At 35.0% G+C, this 16,410-nt stretch overlaps 1 protein-coding gene across 1 annotated transcript; it reads left to right on the forward strand.

Moving 5' to 3' along the window:
- Positions 1-3,022: 3,022 nt before the first annotated feature.
- On the forward strand, positions 3,023-8,380 carry LOC137391331 (GTP-binding protein Rheb-like). The gene is made up of 8 exons (XM_068077772.1): positions 3,023-3,095; positions 4,301-4,372; positions 4,613-4,683; positions 5,471-5,553; positions 5,892-5,948; positions 6,090-6,137; positions 7,357-7,438; positions 7,642-8,380. Exons 1-8 carry the CDS (start codon positions 3,047-3,049, stop codon positions 7,726-7,728), a joined length of 549 nt encoding a protein of 182 aa, XP_067933873.1. The 5' UTR covers positions 3,023-3,046; the 3' UTR covers positions 7,729-8,380.
- Positions 8,381-16,410: the final 8,030 nt, after the last annotated feature.

Consider the following 16,410-nt stretch of genomic DNA (forward strand, 5'->3'; position numbering starts at 1 on the left):
GGATCACCGTTTTATTTTCTAACGCCTTTAGTTTACAAAACTGTTGTATAAGCATACTGGTTTGCTAAACACATTTAAACTTGTAGCCATTATCACAGCGATGTGGGGTTATGATTTAGAAAACACCAGTTTCGTAATTCTCTTGTTTCCAATTTCCAAAGTTTACATTTTGATTAAACAGATGCATGTTATACTTATTTAGATTGCGAAACTTACTTTCGTAAAGGTTTCAATACCAAATGAGCATTACTCAATCATAATAATATGTTTGAAACAAAAAAGCTTATTGAATGCAAATGATTTCCGTTACACCAGATGTATCACAAATGAAAACTTTAATTCTTTAGTCAAACTAAATATGTTTCTCGTCGATTATGATGATTGCTATTTGAGTTGAGAATGTAACAGCTTAATTTAGGGTAAAACCTAATTACTCTGAAACACTAGCTTTAAACCTCGAAGCCTCTACTCTGAAACACTATTCTGAAACATACTCAACTTAGCCCTACATATTTCAACGAAGCAATCATGTGTGTCATGTCTCCAAACAACACCCTTGACCTGTTATTTAGTTGCATAGTTGGAAGTTAAAAGTAGAAATAACATATCAATCAATATTTAATATAGGCTTCTCTATGTTTTTGGCAGCTGATACTCTAAATATCTCAAAGTGAGACTATTGTATAACAAATTTTCAGTGCCTTTGTTACTTTCTTCCAATTTATTTTGACTCTTGCATGTCTGCAATTAGAATAATGTCGCTCATACTAGGTAGGAACTGATATATTCCTATAAGATACAGAGGAACAACTCCTGTTTTATATGGATGGTGCTGCAATTGTATTGAAATGTTTTACACCAAACAGAATATATTAACACTTTATAAGTGCTTTTGTTCATAAGGTGATTAATGCCAAAATGCGTATCAACCAATTTTTGTTTTGCAAAAATGATCATTCAATCTCATTTATAGAGACACCTGTTGTATTACGCTTGCTTTTGTTATGTTAAAGAACTGCAGAGCCGATATTGTTGTTGTCATCTATTAACTTTTTTAAACAAATTTGATTCTAACATAAATTGTTTTTTGATAGATTTTTGACAAACTTGAAACGCGTGTTTAGAGTATTTCCTTTTTTGAACCAGTAAGCAAGTTCGGCGTTGCTCCATACGCTTGCTTTACTTTGTGAAAGACAGATCCGGCTCTGGTCCATTCTATAAATTTTTTATTGGTTAAGGCATTAAAAACGATTTTGCTGTCAGAAAATAAGATTCTGTAATACTTAGTTGGCCGCCACATTTGGATCATGTCTACTTTTGTATCGGTAGAAAAAACTTGGAACATTGTTGGCCATAGCTTGGACATGAACATTATAAATAGGTGGCTGGTTTTTAAGTTACTTCAAGTTGAGTTGTTAGTTGAGTCATTTTTTGTTCTAGATCTAGTTGGTTTTGACATGGTTGATCAGCTACCTGTGTCAAAGAGGTTTTATTACACGCATTTGTGTTTTATTACATTAACTTTTTTAGCCGATCATTTTGATGTTTCATGTTGTCAGCTTTTGATATCAACACCAACTCACAGAGTTTTATAGGGTTATCGTGTTTGAACGCCCTTCTTAGTCACTTCTACGACATGAGTATGCATAGCCATGCAGTCACGTGTAGTTCACACGTCGCACAGCTTTGCATTGATGCTAGGTTTGTTAATCAATTTGTCACCACATCTGTTTACTTGCTCACTGGTCAGCGTTATATAGCATTTCACAATCAAATAAACCGTAGTTTCACAGTAGTCTCTAACTTTATAGGTTATTTAGATAATCGTTCTTTTTTGTTGCTTCGTCTCTAGAAAGTGCCCCCCATATATAAAATTATCTCTCTATTCTCCGCGCATGCCTAATAGATAAAACCTGATAACGGTTAAAACAGTCAGAAGAAAAATATGTGCAACATGACATCACTAGTTGCTATCGTTGCTATTAATATCGTCTATTGCGTTCAAGCGACAGCAATAAACGTCTCTATTTGGTCGGTCTCTATGCAACTATAGATGTCATAATCGCACTCCCACTTGCTCTGAGCATTTTAACCGCTATAAAGTTTGTTGATTTTGGTCTTGAAACATTCTGGCAGTCAGTTCACATCAAACATAAAAAACACTCGCAAATGATGTAAAAATGCCGATACTTTCTGACAAAATCTAATAAAATATTGTGCAGGTTCATCTTTAAAGATGTTATTCCGCTATCCTATTTCATTTCACACAATTTGTTTTATGTGGCTTTTCAGGGTGTATCAGTTTTATTTGTAATCTCTATTCTATACGCATCACTTTGGTCAATTTCCCTTGACCTTTTTTCTCTGCAGTGCCATCTTTAGTCTCAGTTGAACACAACTACATTTCAGCATTTTCATCATTTCTTTTTAAAGCCATCTTATTACTTACCGGTCTCCTCTTTTTGCCTTTTTTATGTGCTGCTTTTTTGTTAGTTGCACTCTCTTGCTTCTCAGTTTATTCAGGTCACTTCCAGGGATCCTTTTTTATCTAGATTTACTTACCTCCTTTTTAACTCACCGTTCCTTATATCAGTTTATCAGACATTATGGAACAACGTTGCCACCAATCTTACTCTCTATATCTTGCTGAAAAGTATCTTTTGTTATTCAATCTGGTTGCCGAAATCTGGTGAACGATAAAATATGCAGGGTTGGTTTCCGCCAATGTTTTCAATGTTATTAATTTTGTGTACGGTAGCTTGTTTTTGTGGTTGTATGTAACAAATCTACAGTTACCTCCATTTTCTTAATTCCAAAGTCTAACATCTTAAAAATAACAATTCATTGTTATAAATCAATTTTTTGTAATATTTCTGTGGCCTCCTATGATCTTTTCTTTTTATGACTCACTGTTTTAGTTTGTACCATTTATAACAAGGGATGCACCGAACATACATGTAAGTTAGAACGACGGTTATAGTGCTCTGATGAAATTATTGTTGCTGAGTATTGATACTTTTTTATAATTTCAGATCTCGAAAAGAAGATGCCAGCTAAGGAACGGAAGATTGCCATCATGGGTTTTCGATCTGTCGGTAGGTTTTTTTAGTAGTTAGAAATGTCAGTTGCTTACATACCATTTGATGGTGTTCATTAAAGATATCACATTACCCTAGGACACTTACGTATCGCCTCATCTAACTTTTGCGTTTTCGCGGAGCCATCCTCTCGCGAAAATTTCATGAGCGAAACTAAACTATCATAACGAACGAGCGAAAAGACGGAATCAAATAGCTTTGTTCGTCGATAATCCAAGAAACACAAATGGCAGCAAGCGATCAAATTGCATTATCGATCCCGGCCACACAATTCTACCTGCGGTTTACAATTACCAACTAGTCCCAAATCCGCTGAATTATATCTGGAGTAATTATATCCGGAGTTATTTGGCAAAATACATGTATGTGCCATTTAAATGCCCATGCAAGACTACTTAAAACAAACAGCATTTTAGATTAACCGTAAGCCATATTTGCAGTACAAGAAATTTTTTTACCAGTGAACCGAACCTGAGGAATCTAATTATGTTTGTTCCGCTGCATTTATTTTCACATCACTATATTTTTGCACTCATCAGAGCTGCGAAATTTAGTTGCATCGAAATTTTACTCTGTATGCTACTCACGAAACTAAATACTAGCGAAATCTAAGTGTCTTAGGGTACTCAGAAACTCTAAACATTCAGTTTTATTTTTATGATAAATTTTTTGCAGTTTATTATTAAAGATAGGGCTTGTTAATTTCACAGGTTTTCATAGCAGCATGACCATTCTTGGATGGGAAATTTTAAATAATGTTTTACTAATGCTTTTATTCACAGGCTACAAGTCATTGAAGTCTATATTTAGTCTTTTCTATTTGGTATGGTTTGTTCCGACCCTATTTTGTAATTTTCTGCTATTATTTTTTTAATGCATCATAACTGTTTTACTGAATTTGACATAGTTTTACAGCTTCAAGCCTGTGATTTTCCTCTGTAGTTACTCTTTTTTAGAACAATCCCTCGAAAAAATTGCATGCTTACAATAAATCACAGGTTTCTGACATTATATTACTATCTCTCTGTATAGAACATGATATGTTGGCCTGTTTGACAAGTTTGCGTTATAAAACCATTTCACCTTGCTTCGTGCTGCCGTGCCACTCATAGTCTATGGAGTTATATTAAAATGGAAACAAATCGTCTTTTCCGGCAGACTGTTGTGCTGTCATTTGAGATACATGACTTATGTTTATTCAGGGAAGTCATCACTGACTATACAGTTTGTTGAGGGAATGTTTGTCGACTCATATGATCCAACAATAGAAGACAGTAAGTAGATGTTAGTGCAAACTTGATTCTCTGCTTTCCTGCTGTTGATATGACAAAACTTAGAAGAGTGTATTAACTCAAATTAATAACATATTGTTTAAATCATGTTGCTATAACATGTTTGTAGGGAAATTGTTTGACAAATGTTTGTGGTTTATTGAAAGTATAAGCTTTACAGAGCCATATGAACGTTATCTGTTATTTTTCTCCCAATGTATTGACAAATTGTGTTAATTTCAGCATTTGAACGGTCGTACACCTCACCCAGAGGACAAGAATACAAGCTTCAGCTCATTGACACAGCCGGACAGGTGGTTATTGGTTATTTTAGTCATTATTAGTTATTTTGGTGGTTGTTGGTTAATTTTATTTATCTTCTTCATGTTTGTTCATCTCATGTAAATAACCTTTTGGTATTTGTTTTTCATTCAACGCAAGACTAGAACATACAGATAATTATGAGAACGCATTGTCATGTGCCATCATTTTGGTGGTCTTAGTGATGTCTAGACCTTTCTGTATATAGTGTTTCTACAATGGTGTGAGTTCAAATGAGCCTGTCAGCCTTCATCTGTCAGCCTTCATTGTTGAATTTTTAGTAATAAAACAGGTAAAAGTTTCAAACCAAACTTTAGAGGCTATTTACATTTGTATGCTGGCAAGCTTGGGACTTTTTTCTCAGTTTGAACATGTTATCTGTTCAGTGCAATGTTATCATTATTGTAAGATACAGTGGTTCATTAGCAATATTGACCGTGAGCTGAATTTTATTTTAGTTTTTTTCTAATACCAGTTCAGACTAAGTCTGTGGACTCTTGTTGAACTAATGTCATTAAATTTAATTTTGCATTTTATATGATTACAGATTTGCATAAGTTGATAAAGGCAGCTAATTAAAATCAGTTGTCTGAAGGAAACTCTTTGTTGACTATTAGCTTGGGGAATTTTTTATTAAAATTCGTAGGTATATTTCAGTGCAGGCAGGGCCTTCCAAAGGGCAAGGCCACAAGTCTAGTTACCATTTGCGTGTAAAGTAGTCATTTTTTGTCTGTATATTATAGATTGCATCCTTAACCGCGTCTTGTGATTTTCTTGTAGGATGAATATTCGTTATTCCCGACAAACTACGCTATGAATATTAATGGTTATGTTTTAGTCTTCTCAGTCAACTCCAGAAAAAGGTGAGATAAGGGAAGGTAGATGCGAGTGCATCTATCTATTAGCTATGCTGTAACAAATGTATATTTGATGCTTGTAATATGAGTAAGTTCATATTTTCTTTAGGTTTTGATGTGCATGAAATTGCCATCTTTGGTGTTCCCAATTTGAGTAATACAGCAACCCAACTGGTATAGGAGTACCCATTCATTCTTCTGCTTGGCTCAATATGGTTAAGTGCAAGGATTTTAGTGATTACATTCCCTTGCAACAATAATTGTTGTGATTGCCTGTTTTCAGTTTAGTTTATACGCATATAATGTTTCTGTATACTTAATATTTGTACAATGTTTTGTTGCAGTTTTGAAATAGTACAGATAATCCATGAGAAGATTCTTGATCAGACTGGCAAGCAAGGGTAAATCCTATTGGTTAATATTACATTTGACATGAGAATTTATATCTATTGCTGTTTTTCTGTCATAATGTTTGGTCGGAGACTCTACAATACATTGTACATGAGCATTAAGATGATAACAGTGTACCAAATGTATTTCAGGGTTCCATGTGTGATAGTAGGCAACAAGGCAGACCTGAGGATGGAAAGGTAGGCGCTCTGGATACATGCATGTCAGTCTTCTAAGTGATGCTTTGTATATACATGTAGTTTGCTATTGTGCGTTCTGCATGTGGCATATGAATTTTGAATACTGAATTTGTATATTATGAGTTTTTGCAAAAAATAGCCTAAAACATTTTTTCGTGTAAAGACTTTCTTCGCCTGCAGAGCTTTACCATCCTTCTTACTCTAGTTAGTTCCAAACCTAAAAATTGGCAGAAAAGGTGCAATTAAGTAAAATTAACATAGCCATATACCATACTATGAAAGTCAAAAGGCAAATGGAACAAGTTGATTCAGTTCTAGGAACTTCGCTTGGAAAAAGATATTTCTGCTCAATGTGTATGTTTCACTTATATGTGTATATCCTTGGCAATATATCAAATCTCCAGCATTAAATGCAACAAGCATCAAACTCGCAAAATTGTATTGAAAAATTTCTTGAAATTTGCTGTTCAGCTTTTTATGGATGTAGTTTTGTCATCTTTTCTTTTTGCAATAGATTTAAGCGTGGAAAAATATGGAGGACTTAGTCATTACTACCTCACTTCTCATAAGAAAATATATCATGTAGGGAACCTGGGATTCCTCAATTACTGTTTACATGATAATAACTAGGAAATGTCTCTAATTTTGAATTCTTTTGATAGCTATTCAATGTCAACTAATACTGGGAATTCTACTTGTTTTGCATCGGTGCTTAGAAGTGCAGAACCATTTTACTTGTAAATTTTTTATCATGTATACAACCAACCTTGATTGCTTTGATGTATGTAAAAAAAAACGATTACATAGCCCTTCCTCCATCTATCGTTGCTTGGCTGATTGTTCTGCATCTGATTGCAATTAATTCACTACACCAAGTGATGGGATAGAGTGTAGTTGTAACTTATTTTTTCAGCCTGTTAATGCAGTCTTTGCATTTTATTAAATATGATTTATAGTCAAGTTAGAGTCGTCATTTCTGTTATTTCTGTTCATAGGAGACAATAATTTTGCTAATGGGTGACAGCATCATCATTTCGTCAAGCTTGTAAACAGGTATATTGCTTGCAGGTTTTTAGACAATACATAAAAATTTAACTATTTCAGAAAGAAATATAATTACAATTATTGCTGCGTTTTTGACACAGTTTGTCTCTGATACTAATCGAGTATTCTAGGTTAAAAATTCTGTGAACATCAAGATACATGTCGTTGATTACAGAGTAGTGACAGCGGAGGAAGGAAAGGCATTGGCTGAGAAGTGGGGGGCAAAATATGTAGATGCATCGGCTAAAGAGAATCAGGTAGTGTCTCTGTTATTTGAACATGTACATGCCTTGACTAATCTAGATGTTTGCACAGTGCATTTATCAGTACGTTATACATGTATGTCAATGTCTTAAAAACTGGCCTCACAAAATGTACATTGTGCATTTTATAATGTATATAATTTTATTAGTGCATTCTCTTATTATGCTGTTTGTTGACAAGAACCATTTGTTTTCAGTATGTCAACGATGTATTTGACGGGATTATTCAGCAAATAGAGATGGCGGAAGGAAGTACATCAGCAAAAGGATGTCTCATTTCTTGAATCATCTCTTTTTCTAATTAAATTATTTTGATATGTTAAACAATGTGCTGCATGTGCCTATATAACTATATTTATATAAAAGCTGTTAAACAAATCTATAAGGGGTTGAGGCTATAAGGCTAGCTGGGGTACCGTTAGCACTTCTGCATGCATTGCAGGAGTATTTCTTACTGTGCTTTTCACATTAATATGCAGTTATTTATCTTAGGAAGCTCGGACATGTAATCAGTTTGCTTTGTTTGTAGGACTGAAATATGTCAATGTCTTACCTCATAGTTTGAATATCTTGAAATAAAAAGTAATTATTATAAAAATACTTATAAAAAGGCATTACATACCATCATAGCTTGCAGTGCCAACATACTGGCAATTATGCTGATATTCCTATCATGAAGTTATTAAGCTCTTAGGAAGTTTTGGCTTGAAGGTGGCAGGATATATAATATGTTCCTACATTTCTATATAACAAGTTATTGTTACCTAAATTTTTCTGTAATAGAAGCTATGGTATTTGATAAATATTGTGTCTCTCGTAAGTTGGTAAATGTATCATTTGTCTGCATTTTTTGGGTTCAAAATCAGCTACTTTTTCACTTGCACTTATGTTGTAAAATACTGTGTCATACAGAGTAATATAATTTTTTAAATACTACCATTTTGACTTGACTCTTTACTCAGGACCATTGGAGTCAATGAGCTGTTGGTGGATGAGTATCCCACTAGAGAATTGGATATTGTTGACAATTATTTTAATAAAATGTTCATCAAAACTGTTCTATTCATGGCTTGCTTAAAAAAACTCAATTTGTGCAAAAATTATAAATGTAGCAATGCGGGAGGCTAGTTGAGATAATCAAAAAAAGGAAATTTTCAGCTTTATGAAATTCATGGTGGTCGTGAAAAGAGCTGACATATAAATCGAAATGTCATCTGGACAGAAGCTAGTCTTGAAACTGAAAACGATTGGTTTTCTGTGTTTTAAGCAAGTTAAAAGGAGAATCTATTTTCAATGATTTCAAGATGATGGTGTGCTATTAAAATTCAGTTGATATCTTATATCTGCCAGAATTTCAAGAATATTTATTCTGTTACTTGCCGACTATTAGAAATTTATATAAGTAGTATTCTTCTGTGTTCACACTTTTCTTGTGAAAAAAGATCACATTTTTTTACTTGTTCTGCAAATATGGCTTACGGTTAATCTAAAATGCTGTTTGTTTTAAGTAGTCTTGCATGGGCATTTAAATGGCACATATTTTTCCAAATAACTCCGGATATAATTACTCCAGATATAATTACATAATATATTTTTTGGAATTCTGCAATAAGAATTTTTACATAATTTGCACTCAGCTAAGCATTATGTTTAGAGAATTGAAACAATTACTGCGATCTTGAATTCTGTCTATGTAACTTATTGTAGCTACCACCAGCATTAGTTTACAAGTTCAGTTCAGGTTTTGTTATTTGTTTAAGCTTGATTTGTACACTTACGTATATCATTGATTCTGTAAAGAACTTCGATTATTTCTTGAGCAAGGGAATACTAGTACATTTGGATAAAGACATTACTTTAGCGGAGTTAAAAGCCCTCTTGTTGGTTCCAGCAGGTTGTGTTACGGGAAAAATTGGAACTGCACGCTTCGTTGATTTTAGCAGAGAGCAATGAGTTGGTTTCAGATACCTTCAGTTAGGTCCAGCAGGTTGTATTTTGGGTATACAACACACTTGGTTTCAGTAAAAAATAACCAGTTAGTTCTAGGTTTTTTCCGTTAAGTGCAGCAGGCTGTATAAGAAAGAGTATTGTTTTCTGGTTCCAGCAAAGATTAATGTTTTGGTTTTAGCTTTCTCGTGTTAGAGCTAGTGAGTGATATCGCAGGAAGCAGTGAGTTCAGCACACACTGTTTTAGCAGAGAGTAATGAGCTGGTTTCAGTTCCCTTCTGTTATGTTTGGTATCGCAAGAAGCGTTGGGTTCTGTACTCTCCTGATGGATTTAACGGGTGGTATTACAGGAAACGCGAGGGTTTGCGCACTCTTGGCTTCAATAGAGTAAAATGAGTTTACTTCAGCTTCCTGTTAGGTCGAAGTTCATATACCATTTTTTTTGTTAGCGGGTGTGGTTGTTTAGTGACTTTAAATTTTAGGAAGGAATGTAGTTTAAACAGAAACAACTAATGCTAGGTTTTTCTGCTCGGTGTGGTTGTATTATCATTATTGCTAGAGATTGAGCATTATATTTTGTCTTGAATTATCGATTAAATGCAGCATGACACAGAATGAGCAGTTTTTAGTTGGGATGGCGTTAAGGATTAAATCTGCACTTCATTCGCCTTCATATCCCAGTATATGATAAGTGGCCATTTTCACTATTTAATCTGATAAAATTGGCTGACATTTGTATTTGTGCGCTGCAGCTCTTGCATTTGAAATAACTAGATGATGATGCTTAGGCTTGCAGTATATGGAGAAAAGTGTAGAATTTTCACGCAACTGCTAATAGCCTCGCAACGACGGTTGATAACACTGATGATTACTTTGTCTCCGTGCTCATGAGCACTTTGGGAGCCGATGGAGTGGAATTTCACAATAAAAGCAATACACCTACAAATGTCATAGTGAAATCAGTGCTTGATACACTGGAGGCTAAAATTGGGGGGCACTGTAATAAAATCAAAAATCTGTACAGGTTTAATACTACAAACTGGAGACAGAATGAGTGTATTGGAGCACATGCAACCGCCTTAAAAAGTTTGCTTCTCATTGCAACTTCAGTGACTGAGGGACACACTTCTAATGGATTGAATTATATTAGGTATTCATGAGCAAGCTAGGCAACTGTTATGTTGAACGAAGGACTTGAATTTGGTTTGGTAGTCTGATACATATAAACCAGTTGAAGCTGCCCAGGATCAAATAAAAGCTTTAGGTAACAACGATCAGGTGCTGTTGAAGGTAAACTGAATAAAAGATGACTGAAAAAAATTGAGTACCGAATTCCAATGCTAGGACAGATTAATGGCTGACTCTAAATATTGTGGGAATATACATACAAAAGGGCAATGTACTTCATGTGTGAAGATTTGCAGCAAATATGGTAAAATCAACCGCTCTAGCAAGGTCTGTAAAGCACAAGAAGTAAATGCAATTGGTAGTGTGAGTGCATTTTAAGAGGTGTTTAGTATCACTTTGGGCGGTGAAAACCTTTATATGCAGAAAGGTTGCTGGTAACACCAAACCGATCAACAAAATTCCAAATTGATTGTGGTGCTTGAGTGTAGGTCATCTCATTGAAACTGGCTACGGACACTGAGGACAAAATACAAACAACAGAAACCAGCCTCAAAGCCTATTATTATTATTAGAATCCTGACTGGGTGCAACTATCTTACAAATCACCAAACCAGCTGACAATAAAAGCTATGATATCAAATTGATAGTTACGGAAAAATACTTTAAATCAGTACTAGGACATGCAGAAATAGAGTCTGCAGCTACTAACTGTGAATTCCGAACACACGCAAGATGTGAGACCCATTGATGTATTTGATGAAAATCGGAGAATAATTGAAGAGGAAATTGAGCTACACATCAAAACAAAGATGTCACACCTGTACAGTGTCCACCCTGCCAAATAGTAATTGCATTGCAACAGCAATTAAAACCAGGCTTAGATGAAATATCGGCTAAAGGAATATTTACGCAAATCAAAGAAGCAGCTGAATGGTCTTTTCAAATGGCAGTAGGAGATCCAAGGAAAGTGGTGAGATATGAATCTGTAGCGACCCTCAATCTCTCAATGACCCTCTGATAAGGAAACAACACCTGACACCTAAGGAGATGACATTTTACCTGAGTCAAATAAAGTTGAAGTGTTCTTGAAGATCGAATTGTCTGAAAAAGATATTGGGTTGTGCTAGACAAGGACAGCAGCAAATTAACCACAATGGCCACACCTTTTGGACACTTAAGATTAAAATGATTACCGTTCGTTTTAATGTTAGACAGGAAACTTCAACAATTCTTAAAAAGGGCTGGAAAGAGTTGTACATGTTGCAGATGCTTAATTATCGCAATAATTTATTGCAATGATTATTGCCTAATCCTATGGAAACAAGCCTACAATTTGACAAAGGCTAAACAAGAGCTAGTCTGTGCTGCAGCAAATTGTTGGACTTCCTTGGTTATCTGATAACCTGAGAAAGGTTGAAGCTGGGTCCAAAGAAGGCTGATGCAATTATTGGTGTGACCAATCCTATAGGTCATGAAAGATTTATAGAGTTATTGAAAGTATTGGTTAGCTCTTAAAGTTTTTACCTCATCTATTAACAATCACAGAACTGTTGAGAAAGCTCGAAGTTGCCAAAACATGGGAGTGGACTGAACCTAATGGAGCTATGAGGAATCTCAAGAAAAGAGTAACTCAGTATAACATTCCTGCCCAAATAAGCCTTGTTGTTCCCGTTGTTAAAACCAGCACCTTAGGAATTAAATATACGCGAGTAGTGTACTCAATCTAAACTTAAAAATGATTGATCTTTGTAAGCCATAGACCATAGAGTGTGTCAAGAAGCTCATAAAATTTTGTAGTTTTAAGTTTAAACCTTCCAAATGAAACATCCTGTTTAAATCTACAAAGAGTAACCCAATTTGTGAACAATAACAAGTTCAGATAATTAAAGGTTGGTTGTCTATGTTGGTAGGTTTTTGGCTGTTGTTGGCAGGTTGGTAGTTCAAGTTGGTAGCCTATGTGCAGGTCATTCACAGTTACATAGTCATAAAACTATATGCATACACATAATTACATGTATATGTATCATGAGCTGTGCTAGATTTCACTCATCTTATGAAGGTACCTTGAAGAATACGCAGGTCATTAAAATGCATTAGAGTGCTAAACCTTGTTCAAGTATAGGTGAGCGGTACAATGATCCCATGACCAAACGCGAGCGAAGCGATTGTTTGGGAGATTTATGATAAATGCATATGTGCACACAACTCCCGAAAAATTATCCGTTAACGGCCATGACCAAACCCTTGTACTGAAATCTCATCAACAAATTTAACCATTTTTGTGTAGAGTCGTTTAAGTATAATAATGATACAAAACACATATAAACATATTTAAATATGTTACCAAGTATTTGAGAAGTTTCTGCAATATCCTAAAACTAACCCATCTGATCGGATTATACATAAATAGACAGATTAATTTGGCCTAAAATTGCGATAAAAACTTTACAAGCTTATTCTAATAAAAATGAAGACCGGCCAACGAAACGCCAATAAGGCCGTGCGAAAAAGAGTAGAACCATTAAGTCAGGCGCATTTCACGAGAAAAACGTGCACACTTCACCAGTCTATTGTCCAATTGCCGAGGATTTCTGTAATTAACGTAAAAATACTGAAAAGCAATCGTTTCTTTTTTGCCGATTTTAAAGATAACTGACATTTTGGACACTTATAATGAGTACTTTGGTATTCCAACTGATGTCCAAAGCAGTGAAAGTAAAGGAAATGACGATGATATTTTTCTAACGATTTTTATAAGATTATAACAATATTTAATTGTAAGAATAATAACTCGATTTTATAAGATTTAGTTATAAGAATAGTTATTCGAATTTATAAGATCAAAGTATATAATGACCGATGGTGTGCAATATGCTACTGTTATTATTTTTCTAAAGATTTTGTTGATGGTACTACGGCTGTGCTCAATATTGCGGTACTGCCAAGCCGTTTTTAATATCTGCAAAATTTAGTAATATGCCTACATTTTCTTATAGATATACATCTATTTTTATGAAAACCAGCTAAAATCTGTTTAGATTTTTAAATTCCGCATAATTTTTTAGATATAAATACAGAAATCTAGATAAATATCACAACTTCTTGATATTGGTTGCTATGACCATTGATATACAGCCCCCCCAGCCTGTGTATATTACACAGCAGCTTGCCATTTTACTTCTAATATTGCATTTCTCCTATTGCAGGGAAGAGATATAAACATATAATCTTTTCCTTTCATTATTGCTGTTTGTTGCACATAATAACACCCAGTCCATTACAGCTACAATTGCAGCTACCATTGCAGTTCTCCTATTGCACTGCAGTGCCATTTGGCTGCTAATATTGCATTTCTCAACCGGCAGTACCCTTTCTTTTTCCATTATCACTTTGGTCGTGGGCTGTATGACAGGGGAATTTTTAGTTTACATATGTTTGCTGAAGAACAGTATGTACAATGGCTTATAAAAAGGATAAAGGCCCCAGTATTATCTTTTGATGACCCTGAGCTACCTACCACCTGTAGTAGAATGTGATGCATCTAGTACAGCGCTAAAGGTTGTAATTATACAAAATGAGCAACCTTTAGCAAATTCTTGTTGAGCATTGTCAAGTTGTGAGCAACACTATGTTCAGCTAAAAAAGAATGTTTAGCTTTAGTTTTTGCCATGCAAAGATTTCATCAATATACCTATGAGAAGTTGATACACACACATTTAGACCACAAACCCCTTGAGGCAATTCTAAAGCCGGGTTCCCATATACGTCGCAAAGCACCGGCGACACACCGCAGGCTATTAGCGATGAAATGGGAACGTATGCGCCGAGGACCGCCGAGGATCGCCGGTAGTTGCCGGCGGCATCGCAATAGTTTAGCACTGTTCAAATTTCGCAAACGGCCGCAGGCAAAACCTTCCCGAAATGCACTGTACGGGTAAAGGTCACCATTATAAGAACGGCATGGCGAGCGAACATTTTATTTGATTACGCAATTATGTTTACGATATTATTAACGATGTGGGTATTATGTGAACATTAAACTGCGCCGAGCTTCGCAAGTGTTTTGCTGCGCGATATTACCGCCGGTGCTTTGCGATGTATATGGGAACCAGGCTTTAAGAAGCTTCTAGCAGAAGCTTGTAAGATCTTGCAAGCTATGATGCTTGGATTGTTCTAGTATGACATAGTGTTGGAACACAAGCGTGTATGCTGTTGCTCACTGCTGACATGTTATTTCGAGCACATCTTCCATCGGAATCACAAACAATGAACATGTTTTCCAAAGTAGTTAACCATGTTTCAATTACAAAGAAAATTCCTTGAAGAGTTCTGTGACACTATTCTGCATAATCCTGTAATGAAAAAGCTAATTGAAATGGTTCCTAACGGTTACCTATTTGCTAAAAAACAAGAGACGCACTAGTGTGCCTCCATTACTACTTCTCATTAGCTGGTGAACTATCAACTGCTGGCGGACTTCTCTTCAGAGGTGAACATATAGCGGTACCGCACTCAATAAGCAAGAGTATTATGAATGATTTATATTGATCACATCTGGGTGTGGATAGTGTTCTGTGCAAGGTAAGAGAGATGGCTGATTGGTCACAGAAAACTTTTCAAAGGTCTGCAGAGTGTTTTTCGGTGCAATAAATAAAAATGGGAGCTTAGTCTACAAAGACATTCAAAAAGCAGATACCTATTTGAGCAAATCTATGAAGAGACACTCGGAAAGCTCATACTCTTTACAACAATGGTTGCAAGTGATATCAAATAATCAAAATGCAAATCATTACAGCCACTTTACAGAAATAATGTCAAGAGTCACAGCAAAAGAATTAATAGATGCCATCAAATCTAAGAAAGTAAATAGAAAAGAAGCTTATGGTGATGAAATTCAACTAATATTGTTAAAACTGAGTGGAAGCCAGTTCCATATGAGCTTTCTTTCTGATTTTATTCAACAAAATTTTATCAACAAGCGGATGGTTTTTCACAGATAATAATTTGGCAATATTTCTCAAAAACAAGGATAGAAAGATTACAGTGATATAGCAGACTGCAGACCATCACACTGAGCTCAGCAATAGGCAAACTGCTTGAAAAGATTATAGAGTCCAGACTTAGAAAGATTGCCAAGGAAAATGTCTGATTGGGCAAAAATTTAACATGGGTTTTGGAAAATGAAATCAGTTGACACATATCTTTTTTTAGATGATATTATTGGCCATTCAAAACAATTTTTTCTGCCACTTTGCACCAACAGGCAATTTTCGTTAGTCTAAAAAAGCAATTGATTGCATCTTGCACAAGGGGCAACTATCTAGAGTATCCAAGCCAAGATTTAATAACATCTTCATTAAAGTCTTTATGAAGATGTTATACAACAGGCAACTGTGTAGGCCTCGTCCTACACAGTTGCCTAAATTCATCACTTAAGACTCAGTGATAAGTTGAACCTAGTTCACTTGTCTAGTTGTACTCAGTTTTGGGGTTTGTTGGCTTTTCTCTTGCCAGATATGTAGCTTCACTAGTCAGTTGATTTCACTAATTTACTCAATATTTAATAAATATATTTTATCAACTTACTAGCAACAACATCCTTTCTTTTTACGGTTTTATAATAATCATAACTATAGATATGATGGACACTACTAATAGAACTAGGGCTAGCGATGATGCCTCCTTTTTTCAGTCGTAGCAGTGCCTGCAGTAGTAAGTAGTTTATTATTTATTTAATTATTGCGCTATATTAAATACAAGATGGATGAAAAAGTCTAAATGTAGTAAATGAATGAGAGAGAGCATTAACTTTAATTATTATTGCTCTATCCTAAGCTTTTCATTTTTCGGTGTATCTCAAACTATCTTCAAATATCTATTATCTAAGCGAT

This window comes from Watersipora subatra, chromosome 3, assembly GCF_963576615.1.
Source record: "Watersipora subatra chromosome 3, tzWatSuba1.1, whole genome shotgun sequence".
NCBI classification, from domain to species: domain Eukaryota; kingdom Metazoa; phylum Bryozoa; class Gymnolaemata; order Cheilostomatida; family Watersiporidae; genus Watersipora; species Watersipora subatra.